The sequence below is a fragment of the Diadema antillarum genome, unplaced genomic scaffold, assembly GCF_040938485.1.
Source record: "Diadema antillarum isolate AM-2024a unplaced genomic scaffold, OU_Dant_1.0 seq00000217_RagTag, whole genome shotgun sequence".
NCBI lineage: Eukaryota > Metazoa > Echinodermata > Echinoidea > Diadematoida > Diadematidae > Diadema > Diadema antillarum.
The window spans coordinates 902,145-928,282 of NW_027271272.1; the positions used below are offsets into that span (position 1 = coordinate 902,145).

The 26,138-nt window shown below is 40.1% G+C and overlaps 1 protein-coding gene across 1 annotated transcript; it reads right to left on the reverse strand.

Annotated features, from left to right (window-relative positions):
• Window positions 1-551: 551 nt before the first annotated feature.
• LOC139729038 (X-ray repair cross-complementing protein 5-like) lies at window positions 552-25,824 on the reverse strand. The gene is made up of 20 exons (XM_071639962.1): window positions 25,774-25,824; window positions 24,250-24,363; window positions 23,252-23,432; window positions 21,821-21,998; window positions 20,862-21,035; window positions 20,093-20,207; window positions 19,363-19,501; window positions 16,938-17,050; window positions 15,634-15,834; window positions 14,730-14,820; window positions 10,794-10,854; window positions 10,256-10,325; window positions 7,773-7,966; window positions 6,398-6,503; window positions 5,161-5,233; window positions 4,404-4,516; window positions 3,318-3,414; window positions 2,908-2,975; window positions 2,103-2,177; window positions 552-928 (listed from the first exon to the last, which is right to left on the reverse strand). Exons 1-20 carry the CDS (start codon window positions 25,789-25,791, stop codon window positions 914-916), a joined length of 2,196 nt encoding a protein of 731 aa, XP_071496063.1. The 5' UTR covers window positions 25,792-25,824; the 3' UTR covers window positions 552-913.
• Window positions 25,825-26,138: the final 314 nt, after the last annotated feature.

Below are 26,138 nucleotides of genomic sequence, written 5' to 3' on the forward strand. Positions count from 1 at the left end.
AAATACAAAATTCATTGCTGAGTACGTAAAAATATCTACATAGTTAATCTTCCCATGTTGGAGGCACAGTCATGTAACATCAGCACATCTGTGATCCCAAGACAATGTAATATTGTGTAATCCTCACCTATCAACCGCTGTCTTAGTTGTTATCTCATGTGTGAACACACCCTCGAAATATCAACAAAAAATACCATTTTGAGGCAGCTGTCCAGTGCTAACATCTGTCAGGCAATCTCCTTTAGCACATGAAAGTGGGTATTATTCATGATAGTGACATGGAATGAATGCAAAGAATACAGAACACAAGAATGTGCATTATTTTCATTTACTGTTTTTGCATTACTACCAACAAAAAAAAATCAAAATCAAAAGTAACATTTTGGTTGGTAAATTAACTTTTTGTGCACGCATTGCATGCTGCATGAAATTTCAGGAAAAAGACATGTATCTTTCAGTTTCAAAAACATATTTTCTAATTTTTGAAGCAGAAAAAAAAACCATACAAAATATCATTTAAAAAATACCCAGATAGCAGCCCTAGTCTAGTTATGAGCAGGGATTTACATTCACTTTTAGAATTCTTGTGTACTTCTAAGGCATGTCCCTGTCTTCTGCATAAGTATTGATATCACAACATGACATTATGCGCATGACAAAAGAACCATGAATCCAGTACTGTGGTGTGTTGATTGTCCACTGCAGCAATGCCAGTTCAGGAGTGTTCATGACGTGGTAGGGACATTACGAGAGAAGAGCTGCTGCAGCAGAGATGTGGAGGGAGCCTATGATGTGTAAAGCCGCTGTTTCCCGTGATGGAGGTATGATTTCTGTTGCCATGGTTCCCTCAACTCTTCTCCAACATCCTCAACTCCTCTCTCCTATGTTCTCATTCCTGGGCTTCCTGGGTCTCTTACATCATATCAAGCTGAAAAGGATGGGGCAAAATACAAGGGACATTTTATATCTTGCAATTCTGCACACTTCAAACACCCACATAAACCCTTATGTGCTTAGCTTAACCCGTTGAAGACAAGTACAGAGAATACTTGGGCAGGTATCTTTGGGAAATGTGTGTTAGAGCAAAATCCGTCCATCCTAAAAGGGTTAACTTGCCAAGCTTTATCATCAGCATTCACTAATTAATCAAAACTTGACCTATCAAGGATAATCATAAAGTTTAAAGCAAGCTCATTCAGATATGGCAATGTGCTGGAACGCCATGGTGACACATTAGGGACTAAGGGGATTGGGTAATCTCTTTTCATTGACAATTAGTTTCTAGACATCTGTTTCAATTGGCAAAGAAAGCATAGTAAGGATTATGTTACAACGTGTTATTACCAATTCACTAACATTATGATTATCTGCATGACATTGTCATGTTTCATACTTCAGAAACTGAGACGGAAATAAAACAAAATACAAGTAAAATATTGCTTCATGTCTTGTTTGATTGATTGATATTGACTGCAAGAGATCAAAATTGTGACTCGTTGAATACTGCCGCTGCATTGTACCATAACCACTGCTGGGCACTCAGTGCCAGTGACAAGAGCTGCACCAGTCTTTGACATTGTTTCACGAACTGACTTTAAAAGTTACAGTCCGTTGCGACGATTGGAATATGTCTCGTTGTGTTTTTGCATGATATGGTTGAAAAGGTGTTTGCTTTGAGTGAGATTTGGCACTGAAAATACATGAATACATAAGGAAAACAAAAGTCATCCAGTCGATGTCTGGATAACAGAGAATCTGGATAATCGATGGCCGGATAATCGAGGTCCTACTGTATATACCGACAACTCACATCATAACAAGTTCTCCAGACCAGCAGTTTTCTTTCATTATATCAAAATTTCATAACAGCCACAGGAAATTTGGCACCATAGACTTTAATGATAATGATTTTGGGTTCTTTATTGTAACGAAATGTCATTATAACCATGTTCATTGTAAAGGAAGCACCTTGTACATGTACTGTATATCAACCTGGTATATGATGAGGTAGAAATATACAAAATAATACCAACTTCTTATCACTGCTCTTGGCTTAATGTATGCAGGAGGTAATCCAAAGAGCATAAACACCAGAAACTTACCAAATCATCTGCATCTTCCTCAGGCTCTGCTGCGGCTGGCTCTTCCTCCATTGGCACTTCCTCCTCCTGGATAAACTGCATTCGAACATGGCAACAAGATTAAAGAGCACATACTACGAAATGTAGTGACTTGATCGCCATGCCATTAATGATACATCCCAACGTTTAAAAAGATATTTTTATCCACGCTCAATGAACAGCAGAACTGAAGGATCCTGTTGTTTCTTTCAGATTATTTGCATGTAAACGTGTGGATTTTTTGCTATGTTTCTTCAGTCTTCTATCTCACATCTGAAAATCGTTGGAATTTAGTATGAGGCTATGAATATCATTCCATTTGGTATGAGGCAAGAATTATCTTCAAAACTGAAAAAGATTTGGTTGGCAACTTTTTTTTTTTCTACACTAATATTTGACAGGAGAGCACTGAGTGGTGAAGTGTCGTATGACTAGATCAAATTTTTAACTCTTATATCAACTTCTGTTTTTTAAGGTTACGCTTCTGTTCTTCGTTTACTACTACAACTGCTACTTCTATGAATGATAATTAAGTTTGTGCAGACTTCCCTTAATATTGCTTGTATCAGCAGATAAATGCTGGAAAGGTGTGGAAACCACTTCTGTGGCAGCTGATTAGCCACATTGCACAATTGTACATTGTATGTTAATCTAGCCAAACTGTATGACCTAAAGATTAAAAAAAAAAAAAACACTGTGAGAGAAACCACAACTATAACAACAAAGGGAAAGAAATGTCTTCTACAATATCTACAATGAGAGAGAGAGAGAAAAAAAAAATACATACCTTTTCGGCCTCTTCTCTGGTTACTTTACTGTCGCTGGATTCAGAGTTGTCTATAAGAGTCACGTTATCTGAAATATTAAGCCAAAGGAAACATACTTCAGACTGTTAGGCTCATACATTCAACTGCACATTTTGTTTTTGTTTTTTGTTCTATCAACCAGTTGAAACTAGTCCCAAGTATACTCAGGGAGGTGTGTATGGGAGATGGGTGTTGCAAAGGACTTCTCTAATAGGTACTGTGACAGATATGAAGAAATGATTAGCTGTTTGCTCATACCAAGACATATGGTGTAGGTGACCCCCAAAACACCTCTCTGCACCCCTCACTGGGAGACTGTCCCCCTTTCTTACCCCCCTCCTTACCCCCTAACCCCTCCATAAAGGCTCCTATATGTTACCCCAACACACACCTTTGGTCACATCCTGCCAGAAATCAGTCTTTTGAAGCTCCTTCAGCTCCTCCTTCAGCTTCCTGATGTAATCATTGAAGGTCTCCGGTTCACTCAACTGCGATCGGCAATGCAATGACACACGGGTGTACAATATTAGTGGTTCATGTGAATATGGGATACTGAAATGTGTTATAGAAAAAGCATAGAACTATGCCATCCACGCCCCCTATGAAGGCCTTAAAGATACCCCCAGATTCCCCCTTGTGCAATATTGATGTAATATTGATACAGTAGTCTCCACATAATTGGGTAATGCTTAATCAGATACGCCCCTTTCATACCTGGTAATTGATGTACAAGTTGAAGTTTCGATGCGAGTTATACTCACTGGATAATCAGGAAAGCACTGCATTTAAATGGTAGAAATTTCCCAGATAACCTCATCTACTCTCCATTTCTCTCAGAAAGTTTGTAAAATGGGTGTTGATACTATAAATCCTGATAAGATCTTAGGTGCCAATAGACGACAGACACTTAGGTTAATGTTATAATATCTTCAATGTGCAGATTATGATCAAATTTGTAACTCTGTGTGATGGAGGTGGGGAGCAGCTCTCCACGTTGTTCTGTCCATAAATTTCTCCACAATTAATTAAAGATATAGGCATTGATAGAACTCATCTGAGGAGGACACACAAAAATGTACAACTCTCATTATATACCACGAACGGGTCGGAAGAAAAATTTTGTTTGAGAGAAAAATTAAAACTGGTGAAATCTTGTGTACAAACTAAATGGAGAGCTGCCAAACAAATGGATCACACTGAGATGCCAAAGTGTTGGCATCTCTAAACTTTGACAATTCATGTCTATTTATGTGTCTGATTTATTCACCAGATATTCATTAACTGATCTATTGGGCACTTCTTTGATTTGTCCGTTTTAATGCAAAGCAACATAATATCAGGATGAAATTTCCTCTTTAACCCATTCCATGTGGGAACCTGGTGGCCTGTGTATTGACTCTATGGGGATTTCAGAATTCAGTATGGAACCGGGTAATCTGATATCTCAGCACGCAGGAATCCTCCATCTGTGGCTTACCTTAATGGCCTCCTCGCGATAGACTCGGAGACACTCGAGGGCTTTGGAGTAGAGCTGAGCTCCAAACGACTTCCGCACCAGCTCCAGAACCCTTTCACCCATCTGCTTGGCAGCTGCCATGGGAAATGATCATAATAATTATGTCCATCATCAGCATCAAGACAGGATGGTAGAATACTCACGATGATGAAATCAGTTTAGCATGTTTTCTTGTTTGTTAGCTTTTTATTTGGAAAGTGCAGCGACAAAGATGTTCACCTCTATGCCTGCCAAGTTGCACTTCAAACCAACTGATAGCTACAATAATAGCATTATCAGTAATTAGTTGTTGCTGTTTTACGTAATCTTGTGCAATTTCACCAAGTCATGAAGCTGACAGCAGTTAGGCTTGCAAGGCTTGCAGGGAGTTTCTTGCAATGCTCACAGAAATCTGTACAGCCTTGCAAACATTGGCAATTCAAATACCATAAAAAAAGATGAAGATTTAGTAACTTCTCTTTAGAAACTTCTTCACAGTCAAGAGAGAAAGAGGGAGAGATAGCAAAGAAGAGGTACACAAAACATGGCAGCATAGTGTGACTTAACTTATTAATCTTAGAAATGTTTATCCAAAGCAATAACTATGCAATTACAGGAAAAAGGTGACTAATTTACATACATATTGAAGGAAATACAATTGCAATTATGCACACACAAATAGATTATATCCTATAATTACTATTATCTTTATTATTGAATAATGTCAGTGAAAACCTACCTTCTTTGAATCTGTCTTCGTCCTTCTGTGAGATCATGGCGCGGAAGTCGCCGCATGGATCAACAGTGCCAACCTTCAAGAAGCAATAAAAAACAGAGAGAAAGTGTGTGGAAGAGTGAAAGTATTCCTTTCAGCACATGCCTTTGAAAAATCACCACAGCATTTTTTTTTTTTGGTCCTCATTCAACAGCACTAATGGTTATGGTACACAAAAAAGAGTTACTATAAATTTTCTCCCACAGGAGAGCCTTAATATAATCTATGCAGAAGAACCAAAAAAGGAAATGTTTAGAAGACAGTTGAAACCAATCAGTTGAAACCAATAATTTTGCTTTTGCAAAAAATGATAATGCTTTTTAATTCAATTAAAGGTCCTGTTTAACTTTGGGAGCAGTGATTTACAAAATGTTCCAGATATCTCATTTAATGCATACATATATGTGTAAGTCAGTTGTATCACAAAACGTCCTACCATGTAAAAATTTTGCAATAAAGTTTAAAATATAAGGAGATATCACTATTTTTCTCAATAAACCGTAACTAGTAATAGTTTAGTCTAGAAACATATTTATTATGACTATTGTTCACATTTTGTATATTTAACAATACCAACATTAAAATACATATTCAAATTTTTACATTGGTTGTTTCTATCCCTAACTCACAGTTTAGAGCTATTTTGAAGCACTAAAGCTGGCTTTTTGTTTCATCTGCAAATGGTAAATTATGCCTTTAATGTGAATCTCGAGCATGAATTCAGCCACTTTCATAAGAGTCCGTATTTGAGAGATATGACATATACAGTCCTATTCCTATTGTGTGCATTTACTACAGAAATTACCATTACTGCGAACTTTCACACTACTTTGTACCATTAGTACTACCATAATCCTCCTTCTCCTCCTCCTCCTTAGACTACTACTACTACTTGTGCAAGTACTACCTAGTCTACAACTCCTACTACATGTACTACTTATTCTTCACGTAGTACTACTACTGCTATTTCTACCGTAATTGCTACTTCTATAACTACTACTACTACTACTCAGTACTACTGCTTCAACTAGAGCTACCACTACTAATACTACTATTCTCACCACTTCTACTACTGATACCATTATTATCCGTTGAAGACGAATCCCGAATATACTCGGGCAAGTGTCTATGGGAAATGCGTGTTGTAGCAAAATCAGTCCCTCCTCAGCGGGTTAACAAGATCTGCTGTGTCAAATCTCACCTCGGTCACTGCACCCTTGGTCATTCCGGCCAGGGTAAGGTCACCGTCGTTGGCATCATCGTCCATCCTGGCCTTCTTGGATGCAGGCTCACCATTGGTCTGGTCTCTGTCGGTGAGGAACACCACTCTCATTGTTAACAATATTACCGAAGAGAAAATTGATACTGGTACAAGATTTGCACCACAGATCTTACAAGCTCAGCAGTTACACTGCATCAAACATCAGTCCTTTCATGTTATTACCTGATATACAATGTCGGTATTGATCATGATGGCCAGCTTCGTTGCTATCAGAAAATGACCATACCTTAAACCCGGAATATTTCGTGAGTGGAAATTCTGTGCAAATTTTGCTATTGATGGCAATATCACATGAATAACAACTTTGGAAACGTTGTTGGAATTATCAGATTTGTACAGAAATACTCTCATCCATAGTATTACAAACATGTTATCTGAAAATGGCCCAGTAGAAACAAACAAACAAAAAATATCATCATGAAAAAGTTTCAACTCTTACAGAAAACCGAAATTAGGAAAACATGTATGGATGTGGGAACTCGAACGGATTATTAAGGCCCATGATTGAGAGGTTTGCAATGTAAATTTTGTCCCACTTGCAACAATGTCATGATGGAAGAGTTCCTCTGTAGTTTGATTGAGGGAAATAGAAACATACATACATAATTTAAGAGAAATTCAAAATCAACAGTTTCATATCTATTGATTAAACCATTAGGAGGCCTAGTTTCATTTTTGTTTTACTTAATGGCAATGGTTTTTAGTTTTGTTTTGGTTCATTTCATTCCTGGAGACCATTTTATCAAGGTCTATGTGTGTGTTTGAGCACTCTCCTACAGCATACGTATCATATTGTACCCATACCAGAGGCGCACTTGAACACTCCCAAAGATTGCCATATCATACCATGCCAAAAGTGGACCACTTCCAAATGTGCTCCACAAGCGTATTAAAATACCATACTGTACCATGCCAGAAAGTGCTTTGATAGGCAAAAAGTAGTCCAAAAACGTACCGTACCAGCTGTTGACATGAGAAGAATACGTGTAACACGCATTACGTCAGAATACCAAAAAGTTGATTCTCTCTGTTTGGGAGACCTGTATGTAGCGTATTAAAGCGCGCAAGGTGCACGACCCAGTTGCTACAATACATGATACCCCTCTATCTATTACTCCAGTCCAAAAATAAGTCCTGAGGTACGCTAACTCCACACAGTGCTCAAACGCTCCTAATCTGGCAAAGGTACGGTAGGTATGGTATGGTTCAGTTCACTTTCGAGCGTTTGAACACGGCCCATCCGTCTTCTCAAACTTGGATCCGGGATGCAGTCCCAGCAAACCCTGTGACTCACCCTGCCTTCCACAGCGTGTCTCCCGTCACATTCTCCTTGGCCTTGACCTTCTCCAGCTTGAAGAGACCTTTGACCTTCTCGACCTGGGGCTCGCAGCGGACGGCCACTGCCCTGGGGGGCTGCAGGTAGCTGGCAATGGCCTCTTGGATGTCCGGCAAGGGGTCATCGGGGTTCAAGGCACGGTGCATCAGACACTGGACAGAACACACAGGCAGAGAGGGAATATGAATGATATTATGAATTATTCATTTTATTAATTAATTTATTTCATTCAGTCTTATTTCAACAGGGTAGCCCCATCAATAAACAGGTACTGTTCTTCCTGGGAAGAAACATACTTACAAAAACATACTTAAAAAAAAAGAATTGTTTCGACACCATCCACAGAATTTCTCATGTTATGGGTGTTGGGTTGGGCAAAGCAACAATATCAGCATGGTCATTGGGCTCAAGACCATGTACACTCTATGTCAGTACACCTACAAATTTAAGAAGATTTCTAAGTATTAGGGAACTTTAGAGTTGGATCAAGGCACTTTAGGACTGTACCATTAATCCCTCATCCCCAACCCCACTCCCATGTCATCCTTGCAACATCCATTTTTCTGACAGTATAACACAACCAAAAATCAAAATCCAAAGGCCAAAAAGAAGTCACTCTGCCAGATCACGATTAACCCTCTCACCTCCTGATTATTTTAACTCTTAATGTGCCAGTCTCAAAACCCCTAACATGCAAGAGGTTTTTATCTAACATCAGAAAGTTTTGAAACTGGACTGACAATGACATTTAAAACCACCATATCTCTGAAACTATTGACTGTTTTGAATCGAGTTCTACACAACATGTACCAAGAAATGTTTGTTCTTTCGTATCATGTAGTCAGTTTGCCATAATATCTATCTGAACCTGAAATATTGCAGAAATAATTGATACATCAAAAAATTATTATAAATTTTTGTGCAGTATGGAAAAAAAAGAGTCAGTCGTGTTTTTCCTTCAATAGAATGCTCCCTTGACTCTATGAGAAAGTTTTAGAGCAACATCTCCTCTTTCAAATGATAACAAAATTGCATTCTAGAATTGTATGGTTTTGAAGATACTAGCAGTTTATTTTGTCTTAGCGATTTCTCTTTCTGATTCAGTAATACATTCCCAAATCTGAGTCCTTTAGTCCCAGATCCTGTATTTGAAACTAAAGTAATTGTCCCGGGCCCTTCAAGAGTGTCTTTTGTCCAATTGAGAAGGAAGAATCTACTAATCCTCCTTTTGTCTAACTGGACCGCGGGCAGGGTACTCTTATAGGCTAGCGTGGGGACAATTAGTGACGTTCACCAAAACAAAAGGATGAAAGACTTGACCAACGAACCTTAGCTGACCTAAGCTGAACCTAAGCTGACCCTCTTTGAGGGACAAAATCAAAGCAGCTTCCCACAGGACAGCGTCCAAGCGGAACAATGCGAGTGAAACCGCATAGACAATACACGCAGATTCCAATAGCATACACACGTGTGGTTTACCAATGAGACTTTTGATCTATACACATCTCGCAGAGGGTGCGCTCGCTGCAGATTTTCTCGATAAGAAAAAAATACATCTAGCTGAAAAATTGTGTATTTACTCAAAATTGTCCAATGTAAGCATGCTCATATTTTTAGTGGAAACGATGGCTATGCTAATTAGCTACCAGTACATATCATTGGCAGTTTCTTGGTGTCACACAATACGGTACCATAAGAACTTAAAGGGGAAGGCTAGTAACTGATCAGTGGGAATCAGTGGAAATGCTGGGAGATGATTGTTCCAATCCTTATGGGATTCATTCAAGAGAACATTGTATATCTATTGTTGTGTGAAAATTATTTGCTTCAGAATGGTCTCATATTCAAGTAATGTGCAGTTTAATGCCCCGTCACTGACCAGGGACGCTTACCTGGAAACATTAAACTGCACATTACTTGAATATGAGACCATTCTGAAGCAAATAATTTTCACACAACAATAGATATATAATGTACTCTTGAATGAATCCCATAAGGATTGGAACAATCATCTCCCAGCATTTCCACTGATTCCCACTGATCAGTTACTAGCCTTCCCCTTTAAATGACCAATGCTTTTCTCGCTCTTCTTAGTCGCCGATCGGCGACCATGGCACGTCAGGACTAAGGTCGCCGTTCGGCGACCATGGCACGTTAAGAGTTAAACCCATATTGTGCTTTGAATGCTGACTGGTAAAGAAAACCCCAGAACTTTGTACACACTGTCCCTGGCATAGACAGGGTTAAAAACCAGTGAATGAAGTACAATTGTAGGAAATGGACCAAATTGAGAACAGACCACACAGAAATTTATCACAGAGGTAAATGACTGGAAATGGAAGGCATTGAATGGAATGTGAGAGTGAACAATCCATTGAACGATGCTTTCACTCTTATTTGGGTGCGTTCACACTCCATGAAGGTAAATCTATGGGACTTACCTGGCACAGTCTCTGGGTGTATGGATTCAATGTGTTCTTGGGTTTCAGTGGTTCATCCTCATCTTCATCCCTATGGAAATGAATTTAATGTAAAAAGTATCAGTTATTATTAAAACATCATAGCACAGTGATGGAAAGACTATTAGAAATAACCAATAAACTGCACAAATCAATGAGTATCCCACCCCTTACAACATGTGCTCTGTAACATAAAAAACCCTGTTGATTCTTAATTTATCTCTATTTTGCCTAAAAAATGCCAAAAATTTTGAATTACCATCTTAATCAATGCAAGAAAAATCAAACATGTATAACACACGTATAAAGCTTTCTCATAATAGATGTTCCAGGGCAATTCTTTCTTCTACTTTTTTTTTTTTTGCGAAAAGTGTCACAAAGGTGCCAGTTTAGGTTCACTCTTCCTCTCCCTCCTAATTTTGATATATGGTTGATCCACATGCATGAAACATTTTCACAATTTCAGATCCTAGCAAAAAGAATATAAAAGAATTTGCCAAACTAATGTCTATATACTCACTCCTTGGCTTTCATCAAATCCATCTCATCAATCAGATCATCAATGGCTTCCAACTGCTCATCTGTAGAAAAAGAAGTCCAAAAGATTACAGAAAAAAAACAAAACAAAACAAAACTTCATCACAATTACTTGATTACCCTAGATAGTAGAAGACTGTTAGCCACTACTAACAGACAATGTATCTTGGAAAACAATTCAACTGGAGAGGTAACTGTATATAATTGTAAATCATGGATATCTTGAATTACTGATACATTGTTTTGCAAAATCATGGCCAAAAAACACATCTGCATACACACACACACCCAAAATATATGTGGTGCATCATCGCGATAAAATGACGGAAAATGCAAGTAAAGCCCACTTTGGCAATATAACCTTTACAGATTTCTAACACTAAATTCTTTTTGAGAATATTTTCCTTGTAATGAAGCAGAGCAAATTATATATCAATTGAGAGCTTAGCATCTGACAAAGTTATATCTGCAAAAAACAAAAACAAACTAGAGCACTCGGCCGGAGGATCCGATCGAGTACATGTATCCCCCAATCCCCCCCCCCCCTCCCCATACCCCATTTGGATGATTTTTTTATTTGGATATACTGTTGAATAATATGGCAACTGGGAACCAATGTTTGCACTTTGGGTGTTTTTCAGTTGTTTTCACAGAATTTACCTTGTGCCACTACGGGTTATTAGTAGGAGTCTTCAAATACACTGGGTCGTGATCACTGTAATGAGGCCACAGATATAAATAGGTAGATTGATCAAGCCCATTCACAACCCATGCTTAGCTTTATAGCCAGTTGCGCGCACATTACATGCCGCCATTTTGTTAGTCTTCTGTTACGTCACGGCTTGCAATGAACAGGGTAGGGGGAGGTAAAAAAGAAGAAAAAAAAAGTCAGCGTAGGCCTGCGCTATGCTGTAACTCTGCAAACCCTGTTCTGCGCACGCAAGCCGTGACGTAACAAAAGACTAACCAAAATGGCGGAGATCGCGTGCGTGCGCTGGCTATGCTTTCAGACCCCACTTGATCATTCTACCTATATAGTTCTGTGAATGAGGCTGGTGTAGCATAAAAAATATGACATGGCATCCTATAAATGTACAAACAACTAGAGAGGGGCCGTCAAAGGCGGCAGACCCACGCCTAAGTACAAAGTCGGGGTAAACATAATGTGCATTCGGTCATCTACCAGAATTCGGCCACTTAATTGCCAGTGTGCTTTATCACCAGCCAGTGAGTTCTACCAAAGATCGTACACTGAAGTGTACGATCTTTGGTTCTACAGTCACATCACACGCAAATCACATCATTACACATACGGTATTAACACTCATTCACGTACAGGAAAGTCCTTAAGTCTCCTCCAAAAATCCATCGAAAATCCCAAATTCCACCGTCAAAAGTGCAGAATCGGAACTTTTCCAAGCGCGCGCGAATTAAGTCCAGTTTTAAGAGTATTGTCTACGCGACGGGTCGCGGAAAAAGCGCTAAAAATCGAGAAATACGCCGTTTTCTTGCGGGATATTTTGATTATAGCAAGCCGAGAGTGTGATGATATCAAAGGTCGTATGAGTGTACGATCTTTGATGGTATCCACAAAAGCGCAAAAGAAAAACAAAATTTACGTACCCCCTAGGCAATTACCCCTATGATTAGTGTCTACGGGAATTATTCAATGCAAGGGTTGAATGCAAATGTCTACTGCACCAGTATTCGGCCACCAACGAGCGCCGCAACGTCCCCGGTGCAATTTTGCACCAACAGTGTAGAGCGCGATGCATTTTCAGCGGCCTTGCACACGCATTGACATTGAGCACGCATATCGTGCAGTGTGACTGCGACCGAGCAAAATGCTCCTCCAACGAAAAAAACAATCAATGTTAATTTGAAAAATCATCAAATATCAAAGGTCGTATGGGTGTACGATCTTTGATGGTATCCACAAAAGCAAAAAAGAAAAACAAAATTTACGTACCCCCTAGGCAATTACCCCTATGATTAGTGTCTACGGGAATTATTCAATGCAAGGGTTGAATGCAAATGTCTACTGCACCAGTATTCGGCCACCAACGAGCGCCGCAACGTCCCCGGTGCAATTTTGCACCAACAGTGTAGAGCGCGATGCATTTTCAGCGGCCTTGCACACGCATTGACATTGAGCACGCATATCGTGCAGTGTGACTGCGACCGAGCAAAATGCTCCTCCAACGAAAAAAACAATCAATGTTAATTTGAAAAATCATCAAAATACGGGCCAGTTTGTGATGACGGAGAACGAACTTTCATAAATCTAGAAGGACATAGTCCCTCAAATAGGCCTAAACGTAAATTTCGGAATTCTTACGAACATTTGAGCAGCGAAGTCGGATCGTTGGGGAGTTTATGTCTTCGTATGGTAGCGGAAAATCGCAAAGTGAGAAACGGGAAATTTTCGGAATGGTCACTATACCATGGGGTCAAAACTTCAAGGTCACACAGAATTTGCAAGGGTCAACCGATTATCACCAAAATCTAATCGATTCTTTCCTGTCATTATCCAAACATTCCCTGAACATTTCGTGCAAATCCGTTTACCCGTTCTCTTGTTATCTTGTACACAAACAAACAAACAAACAAACAAACAAACAAAAAAACAAACAAACAAACAAACAAACAAACAAACAAACAAACATACGGAACCCTTTACATAACCCCCTGCCGATTTTCATCGGCGTGGGTAATGAGGGCGCTTTCCATAAAACTTTTGTTACCCAGAATAACCCCCATAAACCTCCACAGCAAGTTTGAACGGTATCCTACAAGAAATGTGGCTGATAGAGCACATACAAGAAATAAGACATGGCATCCAAATTGGAACACTGAGGACACCGTCACCACAAACTGTTGTGTCCTACTATAGAATGACCACTCATACACCTCCTTCGCAAGTCTGCATAAAATCCAGTGAGTAAAAATCAAGTTATTGCATAAATAAGCATTTTTGCAAATTTTGTCCTGATCAGGGTGATCTTTGACCCTATAAAAGATAGAACAGTGGGGCAGCAGTATCAATATGTAAAGGTGTCTATATTTGACTATAATATGTTTACATATCAAACTTGAAAAAAAAAATAAAAAAATAAGTCAAGAAACACAGCCAGGATCTTATACACAAGCAGACCCTGAAAAATTTACCGCTTCGTGTATAAAGACAGAACAAGCAAGGGCGCCACCATAAAAAACAATATGCATCTTCATTTCACTATAATGCACCTTTTTGCCAAATTTGAAGAAAATCTGATAAGAAATGTGGCTGATAGAGTGCTCACAAGAAAATCTCTGCGGCCGATGCGGCGGCGGCGCAACGAGGCCAAATCCATAGTATCCTGCGAACTCTGTTCGGGGGATACAATCCCATTCTGAACATTGTACGGCTTTTGTGAAAACGCATTATGCATGTATATCAGCACACATACAAACACACACACATACGCACAAATGCACACTTACACTTGCATCAGCATACATACACTAGGGAGCTTTAGATTTTGACGCACGGACGTTTGAGACGACGAGTGCGCTGGACGTTCTCCTCTACCCTGCGTCGCATTGAAAAGTAGCATTAGATTACACTGGGACGCAAGGTATAAAAAATTAAAATCGCGCCCCCCATATGATCGGTGCATGAAGTAGCTCTCTACGTTGCAAACTGTGCGGACATAAAAGTATCCCAGTATGCGTAGTGAAAAACTCAGGCGACGAAAGCTAAAAATAGATTGACTTGACGCCCGCTTCTGCACAAGCTCAGAGCATGTTTTTTTCCTTCGAACGTCCGCGCGTCTAAAATCTAAAGCTCCCTACTATTGAATGGGTGAGTACATGAAAAAGCTGCTGGTGCTGTTCATACTCTTTCTCCCATTTACGGGGAGACAAAAACTGAACTTACCAGTTGGTTTGCACTTCTTGTTGTTATCGAGTGAGGCGAATGTGTACATACGTAGATCCTCGGCAAAGGGAAGCTCAATGTAAAATAAGCCCTACGAAGGGAAACGGACAAGCAAATAAGGGTAATTAACCCGTTGAGGATGAATCCCGAGTATACTCGGGCACGCGTCTCTGGGAAATGCGTGTTGTAGCAAAATCAGTCCGTCCTCAACGGGTTAATCATACAGACATGTCCTGTCTTCACGGTACATTTTGCAGCATTTTAATCTTCGCGAAGTGCTAGGGTCAACCAATATTCACAAAAGTAACCATTTGCATTAGGCATCCTGTAATAATGGGACTAATACTGTCTCCAAGCTGGGAAATCACTATGCTTTTCTCCAAAGAGGGAAAACACATATTTTTTATTCCGTCATTATGGTTCTCAACAGCAAATAGAACACCTGATCCCCTCACAAAATTGTTTGACAAATCCTAATAAGCAAATCATTACACTCACGAAATATGTGATTCTTTTCCCTTCACATCAACCAACAAGAGAGTCTCGGATGCAAGAAAAAATCCATGTAGAACTTTGTAACAGAAATGAGGACAGGGAAATTCTGAGATATACTGTAAAAGCTGGAATCTTCACGTACAGTCAGATATTTTTTTTTTTTGCGAACGAGGAGGTCACAAACATTATTGAGAGACATTTCTGTGCTTTGACACTGATGCTCTCCTTCACTCCACCAATTACTGTACCTGGTGATAGTTTTGTGTGTTGTTCAACTTGTGTCCTGATCACGATTCGCGAAATTGCAGAAAAAAAAATTATGCCCTTGCGAAAATAACAGCTCTTACAGTGTACAAAAATCTTGATTGTTGTTGATGTTGTTTGTGATGAGGGCTGACCGCTAACTGACCTCATACTTGGCCTTGATGTGCGGGACCAGGAATCCGATGCGAGGGTTGCTGCTGGCCGAATACGCCCTTCTGATGATGGCCACAGAGTTGGTCTCATAAAGGGCATTGGTCAAGGCGGAGAAGGCCATTGCCGCCGCCTGGTCGTCAGGCTGCGGCACGAAGATGTACACACTGGAACCCATCTGGTAGTGCTTCTTGATCTGGGTATCCATGGTGACAGATATGAGAATGGGAGGAGCTTCATCGGGTTGTTCTCAGATATCAGTACTTGAGACACTGAATCTAGAACACCCTGGTTGAAGGAGTTGGCAGAAACACGTCAGCCAGAGGCCATGTGATTTCTTGTTCATTGTTAAGATTGCAGTGACTATGGGAACAATCACATAGCTCACAGTCAGTTGGTTGTTTCAAAACTGCTGCCATGCTAACTGCAACTAATCAAAGCTGTAATTGTGCCGATGTCTCATAGGGTAGCAGCCCAGGTTATGGCCTTACTGTCCTTGGTAAAGTATTTCTTTGCCGAACAATTTCTCAAAATAGAACTGAGTCACACAGGAGGGACATTAAGTGGAAAATTTAGAATTAAACACAAGTATCAAGTACAGCTAAGATTGAATTAATTACAATTACCTAAACTCCAGTCACTGGAGGAAAATCATATTGATCTTTTTTTTCTTTTGGGGGAGAGTGGAATTGTTAAATAATTGACTGCACAGTAAGACAGCGGCTATTTCTAATCCAACTGGTTTAACTGGCAGAAAAGAGCACAAAATTTCTCAATTGATCTCATAATACAAATCTCATTTTCACAATGTATCATCATTAAAACATGACAAGGCACATATAAAACTAAATCTTGATGGGGGGCAGGGGGGTTCTTTGTGGCCAATTGATAAGTTCTCAGAATTAAGAAAAATTTAAATCGAAAGAAGGCCACCTCAACACTTACATTTACTATGACAACAAAGAAAGAAAGTTTAAAGAGTCTTCCGTTTACTCTCCTTTTTGTGAAAAAAAAAATGCATTTACATGACCAGAATAATTATAAGAACAATACAGGGAGAAGCTTTACAATATCTGTCTGCCCCATCATGAAGTCCTTAAGAGAAAGACTTAAACACTTAAAAAACTGGTGTGTATATCTGGCATCCACTGCATTTACCATCTTTTGGTGATTTCAAGGATGTATTTATATGTTATATATATAAAGGACCATCACTGATGCAAAAACTGGAATGAAGTGTCACCCTTATAGTGGCAGGTGCTTCCAGGAGAAGACCAGGTACAGTGAAATTTGACTTACGTTGGTGTCCTTGGTGAACCCCAAGACCTGCATGACCTTTCCGGGCTTCTGGTAGTCCATGTTCTTCTTGTCCTCCTCCGAGATGGGGATGATGTCGTTGCCGTAGCGATGGCCTGGCGATGGGGAAGCAAGCAACGAGACAGAGGGTTGGAGGATGGCTTGTACACTAATTGGTCTTTGGAGAGAAAAGACCCAATGGCTGTTTAAATTTTACTCTTGAGAGGGTATGAAAGGCAATCAACGGACTAAAGGCCAGCAAGGCAAGCAGCCCAGATAACACCAGCCTGTAGCATCTAAAAACTCTGGGGATGTGGGCATGGAGGCTTCTTCTACTAGTGCTGAATGCCAACATCAAGTAGGGATGTTGCCCACAGCCCCTCAAGGAAGGCATTATCCTCCCATTTCACAAAGGTAAAGGCAAGGATTTAACAGACTCAAAAAACTACCGTGGGATCACACTCACTTCCGTCATGGGTAAGCTCCTGGAGCATTGCATAAAACTGCACCTTGAACAACAGCTCTCATCTCCAGGTATACCTAATGAACCTCAATTTGGGTTTCATAAGGGATTTACCTGCCAATTTTTACTCAACTTACTCTTGAACTTGTCATCGAATTAAACAGTGTCTCCAAGAAACCCACTTTCATTGCCTTTCTTGATGCAGAAAAGGCTTTCGATAAAGTGTGGCATCAGGGACTTCTAAGAAAACTCAGAACTGCTAGCATAGATGCATGCACATTCAAAATATGTACGATGGGATGGCAAGCAGAGTCTACTGGTAAGAGAGAATCTCATCATCCTTCCACATCACCCAGGGAGTACGACAATGTGGAGTCCTCTCGCCCTCCCTATATACTCTATTCATTGATGATCTCATCAAAGAACTATGCAGTAGAGACCTCCGATGCTCCTTCCCTCAACAGATACTCCAGAGTTATCATTATGGTGGATGACGTAGCGTTGCTGAGCTCTACACCCAGAGAACTCCAGGAGATACTGATGGTGACACAGTCTTATATCCTGCCAAGTGTCATTACAAGATCAACTCATCGATACTGGTGATGAATGGAAACATATCGGACAACCGACTGCAATGGACAATGAGTGGCTTACCCACTCAACAGAAAACCTCCTTTGAACATCTCAGAATAAAAAAGTCTGGGACCCATGTTGACCCAACTGACACCATTACTTCAAGAGGGCTGGAAACAACCTATGCCCTCTCTGATATTGGAGCCCTTACTCTTGGCCTCATCCCCATACTATCAGAACATCTTATGGAGTAATCTGCCTATCTGGCATGCTTTGTGGAGTGACCATATACCATGTCTCATAAAACATGATTGCCAAACTTGATCAAGCACGAACACCTTCAGTCAAGCAAGTAATTGGTCTTTCTAAAACTTCTGTGGGTGAAAGTGTCTATCTCCTCACCAGCCTTGTCCAATTCTCCCGACAGATTGACCTTGAAAAACTCCGTCTGCTTTGGTCAAACCCTCAACCTAGACTACTCAAGGTATGAGCGTTATACCTTCCTTCATGCCGTTAGCTGCTGCAGCCCAACTATCTCTGCTCTAAAGCTTATTATAGCTATGTACAACCTGCCCAAGCTTGATGAACTCATCACCTAACCCATGGCATATATCTACTGGAAACATCACATTGAAAACAGCATTACAACAGTGACAAGTTGTAAGGACTTCATAGATACAATCTCTCTCAAGCCTCACTCACGCTCTCTGTGCAGTGGACCCACAGCAACCCAAAACTACTCTAATCTTGAACCCTCACTCCCATATCATTCCTTAGGCCTTGACAGCAAGAGCCCAGCTCCAGAAACCTGACATCGACTCACCCGCTTCAGACAAGACTCCACAAGATAAAGAGTGGACTGGACCTCACATGCATACTCTGCAATGAGGATGATGAGACCATAGTCCATCTTGTTGTCACCTGCCACTCAACCTCTGGAATTCATCAAGAGTTTGTCCAACGGAAAACAAAGTGCCTGCAGGACCATCCCTCATGTACCAATGATTACTGCACCCAGACGTACTTCAGTTTACTCATGGTGCTCCATTACAGTCTATCAATGATTATGTTCTGATGTGCTCCCTTCATTTTATTTTGAAACTTCACATTAATCATTTGAGCTTCAACCTCTCCAACCCTGCTCTTTAACATATTTCTATTTTATGAATACTTCCAATCCAGACTTAGGACTTATTTGCGAATTTCATTCTCCAATATCCGGCATTCACAGAGGGAGGAACATAAGAAGATGAAGGAGAAGATGAAAGCACCTGACAAGATTTAAACTCAGGATCGCCGACTGAAGTGACTGATTCCTCATGCCACATTGCCTCCATACAGAGACACTCAACCCTAACCTGCAATCAAAAGAAACAGACATTACTGGCATACCTTCCACCATGTCCTCACTCTCCACCTCCGTCTCCTCGTCGTCGTTGAGATGCTTGGAGCGGATGGTCTTGGGCGTGTACTCCCGGTTGGGCCCTTTTTGGTAAGTGGACTTCCAGCTCCGCATTGGGGTCTCCTTCACCTATGGGTGCAAGGAAGACAATCATGTGAATCCCAAATTGGCAATGACTGATTAACACCTGTGACATACTGCTAGTAACACGACATATGATTCATTCTTAGACTATACACTTTAACGTTACATGGCTAAAGGAACAATATAACTTTTATATTTAAACATCAGATATTCATGTTGATGAATGCAATATATCTGATATACCACTCAAGTGCATCCAATATTATATAAATATAAAAGTATATTAATTAAATACTATATGTCTACACTATTATATCATAAGTATAGCATTTTTAAAGAAAATATATGACTTATGGAACTAAACAACACTAAGCATAAATGGAGGTGTCCTAAAAATTCATCTTTGGTCAACAGCTAACTTTTTACTCTTCCCCACATCCCCTCCTACTTAAATGGACATTATGGTATCAACCCTTAGAAATGTATCACTCTAAAGGACAAATATCCTTAGGCAATTATCCACACTACCATCAAGTCCTAAAAAGATCTGTCACAGAGCAAATGACCAGGGAAAGCTGTGCTGCAGGTGCACACATGATGTGCACTGTACAGAGTGGAGAAAGTGAAGAAAAGTACCTTGAGGTATCCCGACACCGGTATTTTCAGCTCAGATCCAATCTCAAGGTTCACCTTCCATGGCGTTGGGCGAACAGCTCGCTTCTCAAACATAGTGACGGCTGGTATCACTTCCCTGGTAACAAAGTGGCAAGCGGAAAGGAGTAAATCTATTAAAGATATCTATGTTTACACATAACCTTTGAGCATCAAAATAATGGAGTGTCTTTGCTACATAGACATCTATCAAGATATACTGTATTTAAAATGAGAATGGAAACAAAAGAAAACTGAGGTCATAATTCTGAAATAGTAAAATAGTACAACCTGGAAAGAAGGAAAGACATAATACACTTGCTGCATCAAATTATGTATTGTTAAACTTTACATCAGAGCATACTTGCGAAATCAGAAGGCATGCTTTACAACTGAAGCTTATCTAATCATTCTGTTGATATTCCAAACATTTTGGCCCAAATTCATGAAGGTGGCTTAAACTTAGACTGTGGTATAAATTTAGACCATGGTCTAAAATAAGCATGAAATAGGGTACCTTTTACACGCGAGTATCAACACGTGTTTGTTACAGGAGATCTGTTGGTATACGCAATCTGTCAATCATATTTTACACAGAAGAAATTTGTATAAACTATGGTTTAAACTGAAACCACCTTCATTAATTCGGGCCAAATGGAATTGCGTCAGCCAAATGTATTGCGTCACACCAAGGAGAAGTTACACACCCCTCCACAGAGAACCTTCATTTTGCTGAGATAAAGCCTAAACTTACTGGAAAGTGTAGTTCTGCCCATCAACCTGCTGGAGGATGTGTTTAATCAGCTGCTCTCCAGCCCTCTGCTGGGGGGTCTTTGCCTTCTGCTGACCACCCCCTCGGCTGTTGGAGCTGGTAGAGGGTCTATCGTGGTCCTCACTCTCATCTTCATCCTCTTCGAACTGGAGTCCTCTAGAGGGGTGGGGAGAGGAGAGAAGTGTGACTCCAGAGATCAGACCAAGGATTACAGAATTTTTTTAGCAAAAGCAGTATCATTCAAATTCATGAAATTCTTCCGTAAAGTATCAGTTAGTAGCCATGATAAAAGATGGCTAAAAATCATGGCTTCTACTAAAGCACTGATCAATTCAGTACCCATTTACATCGATGTAGGGCAATCTGTCAATCAGTTGCATTAAGGCAGTATCATATTATGCACAACTGGATGAGAGTAGAGAAGAATGTACAAGTCTTGGTTGGTCCACAACAGGAAGGTACATCATTGTAGCTGGAAAAAAAAAAAGACTGGTATGATGAACGTATCAAAATTATCAGTACCACAGTCATTCAAATCTAGAAGCATTTGATGGAAATAGAAAGGTCAATAATATTTCCTCTACTTATTTCCTACGCATAAAAGTTGCAATTTGATTTTCAAAGTGTAACACATGCAGTTCTGAAGGTACTCGCTGCCTCCTGAAAAAAAAAAAAAAAACATTTCTAACACAAAGATACAAAAACACCTTGAGAAGACTCTAAGAAAGAGACTGCATCTTTACATGGCCATCCTATGACATGTTACCCTAATGCAATGTATTCCACGGAGACCACTAGGAATGAGAGAGAAGACTTGAAAATCAGAGCTGCAAGAAGCTGGTCTGTAAATGAACGCACTTGAAATTTGACACTGCCAGGGCCTGAATCCAGGCTTTTGTCTGAAAAGCGGGATCCCTGGTCTTTGTACCCAAAGGACTCACATGTGATTGACTTCGGTCTTCATGGACTTTAGCCCTCCGATGACCTGCTCGAGCTTGTCGTCAGCGAACTCTCCTCCTAGGTCAGAGAAGACGATGATGCGGTTCTGTGTGAACTTTGCCCCCTTGTCGCTGATGGCCGTGTGGATCATGTCCATGGCAACGACCAGCGCATCAATGCCTGATGTGTGTCAGGGAGCGAACTTGTCGTCAAGGATAATCTCAGCAGGAATGGCATGGTGACTTTCTACGACAACATTTTCATATGTCCCCATGAGGGACCGTCGGATCAGTGCCAATGTGCAGCGTTCCCGGCCTGTATATTACATGACACAATTATGCTTTCCATAGTGACTTAATGATTTCATTTATGAACTTACCCCTAGGCCTAGGAACATAGAATACTAATTTGCATACAATGAACTTATCTGTAAGTTCACTAATGAACTCATTGCTGTATTGATGAGCATGATGACTTCACTTGTCACCCAATTTACTTACATTTATTTTACTCCTAATAAATCACTCACAATCACCTTTCAATCTCATGCTTTATTTTTCCAGTGCCCCATCTGTTCTTTGACACTAAAAATGGGACAATAATAATAAAACAAGATATACAGCTGTACAACACATAACAAATATTTGAAATAACCCAATCAGCATATCAAAACAAAAAGAGTGACCAAGCACAATGCAGTATAGACAGATTGTAACAAGAATGGCAACTTCAAATAAATCCAGTGACAAGCTGCATATTGAGAAAGTCAAATGTTCAAATGCACCATTACCAAATTAGAAACCTGGAGCACTAATGCACATCCACACACGACAAACTTACAACTTCACAATACAGATAAAGGGTATAGGGTTTTTGAAAAAATGGCACCAGCATTATACAGAATAGTCTTCTCCTTAACACTTGATATACAGTTGTATAACAGATTTTGATAAATTCACTCAAATTTGCATTAAAAGTTATTATTTTTTTAAATAAGTGATATTGATAACTGTATGCTACTATTATACAAACACTGAAATTTTTGTTTGAATATATGCTAAGCCTATCTTACGGTACAAGGCATTTTCAAGAACTCAATATCACTATTATTGATTTTCCATTATCAACATTATTAACATCATTACCATTACTGTATAAGCTGTTATTTTCGCGAGGGTTTGATTTTAACGAAATTCGCAAATCAGTTGGACCGCGAATTTAACAACATGCGAAAATGTCACCTTGTGCTAAGGTAATAGTGTGCTTACCAAGGCCTCTGTGTCAATTTGTGAAAACAACATCTCGCGGAAATGTCCGTGAACTCCTCCTTTGCGAAAATATCAGTACACCGAAATGACAGCGTATACAGTATTATCATCATCATCATTATCATTACCGTCATTACACTTTCAAGGCTAACGTTAAAAGGATACAATCGCCGGACACGGGGCTCGGGTGGATGTTGGTACGGATGTGCTGGATGAAATCCAGGTCGGCCGTCTTGAAGGGGCGTTCCTCCGTGATGTTCTCATACCCCTCGTCGCTAAGGCGATTGGCGGTGCCCGGTGTACCGAAGAGGAGGAGGGCGATCTCATCTTTGGACTCTGCAAGGACCTATCAAGACACCAACAAATGCAGATGAAGAATAATTCTAACATACTCAGTGAAACAGAAACAAACAAACAAATTAAAAAAAAAAATTAGAGGAGGGACTTACCTGCTGTTGAGCAGATTCTGTATAATGCCACAGTATTGTAAAACTAGAAATTTTCATGTGCATGAAAGTTTCGCCAATTTCGTAAGGAGCCAAGATTTGCAAAATGCAAGCGTAAGTTTTTTGTCTACACAACACAATGGATGTTAGTGGCAATACGCTAAAGTTTCATGCCATGAATATTTCTGGTTTAACAGTAATCGCTTGATGTTTTTCATTTCTTCCTTACCGGTCATACTAAATAAATCCATCTCAACTCGTATTTGTTTCCACCCATACAGAAAATTTCAAACAGCTGTGTCCAGCTCATGTTCTGTTTTCTTTTTTCAAGCAGTTATTTCACACTGAGAATGGTAAAGTTCATTGATATCCACTGTGATATCCATGCATTACAACTTTTATTGCCACTGTATTTTGTGGGCTGTCATGGGCACTCCTGTTTCCTTGCTCAATCTCTGCTTTATGAAGCGAATCTTGAATTTATAAAATATACGTCAAATGAAGATCACCATTCGCCAAAAGATTATTATCACATACATACAATGCATTTTGGACTCAAGCATAGAAATTTAGAATATATAGACAAAATGCCTAGTTAGTGGACTCTACATACACTATTAACATGCTGAAAAAGGACAAAATCACCCGAAACATATGATTAACAGAAGCATTCAAATAAAACACAACACAACAACAAAAGTCAAAAGAAAGGCTCACCTTGCGTTGCAGGATCATTGTAATGACATCACAAGCTGTCTCTAGACTGGTGCAGTGCCCTGGGGCAGCCTGGTTCATGGAGGGCCCTACATCTAGGCAGATTACAATGGCTTCCTGTGGTGGAGAATATAAAATCGACTCGCATTTGCAATTGACTCACACTGTACCAGTCGCCCAGTGTAAATTACCAGGTACGTACTTGTGGTGGAAGATAGTATTTCAGTAAATCAATCAAACATCCCATTTAATAAAGAAAGAAAATGAATGAAAACATTTTAATATCTAACAAGCAGATAGATTTCTAGCTACATTGTAGGAGTATACACAGCCCTGTTGCTGCACACAAGTGTCGTTCGCACGGTGTCTGGCCGGGCTATAGATTTCAGTCTTTGCACTACCCAGACAGTTTCATACCTGGTACTCCATCGGCATTCTCGTACTTCATTGCACAACAAACCCTTAGGACTCGCGAGAAAGTGCATGCAGAACAGTTTAGTACTGTGATAGGCAGGCAGTATTCTCAAGAAAACTGCACTCAATAGTACCAACAAATCACCATTGATCAGAGAAAAAGGTAATTCATCTTACTTGCTTCTTATTAATTGCTTGCCTAAAATGTTAATTGCTTCTTGCAGAGGGAAGTCACTGTCTTTGCGTTTACACTAGCCTGACTGACCAGACACCGTGCTCCACACAGCCTCCCCGTGCGCCAACACTTGTTTACTGACACTACAGCGACAGGGCTGTGTATTATAGTTTCGTCTACACTTCATTAGAGACAGTACAAGAAGAATGACTACAACTTCCAAGGAAGATGAGGACGATGAGAAGGAGGAAGAGAAGACGAAGAAGAGGAAGAAGAAGAAGAAGAAGAAGAAGAAGAAGAAGAAGAAGAAGAAGAAGAAGAACAACAACAACAACAACAACAACAACAACAACAAGTCACTACAGTAGTTTACAATTGTTAACCGAAAGATCAGTCTGTATCCGGTCGTCGGGGATATGTTCGGCGGGGACTGCGTCTGGCTTCAGCAGTAATCACGGATCCCCTCCTATAGAAAGTACATACGGAGGAGAGTGATCTTGAGTCTTGAAGTCTTGAAATAATAATCCCTGTAGCAGCTCGTCGAAGCTAAACTGGGATGGGCTGTGCAATGACGACGTTGGCCGACGGTGCTTGAAGTGCTATTATGCAGGTGTAACTATTTACAATAAAATGTCATGTGCGTGCAAATAACGTTAAAAGCGTGATAACGTTAAAAAAAAAAAAAGACTCCTCCGGACAGACGGATCTTTCTGTCAATTCTATACATATTGTACCACCGCGCAAAATAACACACGGAGAAATTTGCGACTCCATTTTAGTTCGCTACTACGCGTGTAACTATAATCTACAGGAAAGAGTTCGTTCACTACACGATTCAACGACTTAAGGAAGAAGGCAGTCTTCCAGACGTGAGGGAGTGACCTGAGAAAATACTAGAATCCACAAGAACTTTACTGATTAATGTACACATAGCTTACCTTCTCTCTACTACCCATCCTTTGCGTATTCTTCGCTCTGTTTCAGAGTCGTTATTAGCTTCTAGACAAGCTGCTTTGTACGAGGTACGAGACACCTACTACCGCTGCACATACAAACTGAGCACAATAAATGCACCAAACATGTGCCTTATTATTTTCCGTAGTATACCTACGACATTGCGCTGTGGGGGGTGGCGCCAACCTCGCATCTCAAAAATGTCACTTAGAATCTAGCCCATCCCGAATGTTATCAAGGAGAGCGGAAAAAAACCTAAAAAACATAACGGTAATCAAAACACTCTAACAAGCGGAATTGCTTTTCCTTTGACCTGCCGTGATAGCTTCATTTTTGGGTGAACAGTAGG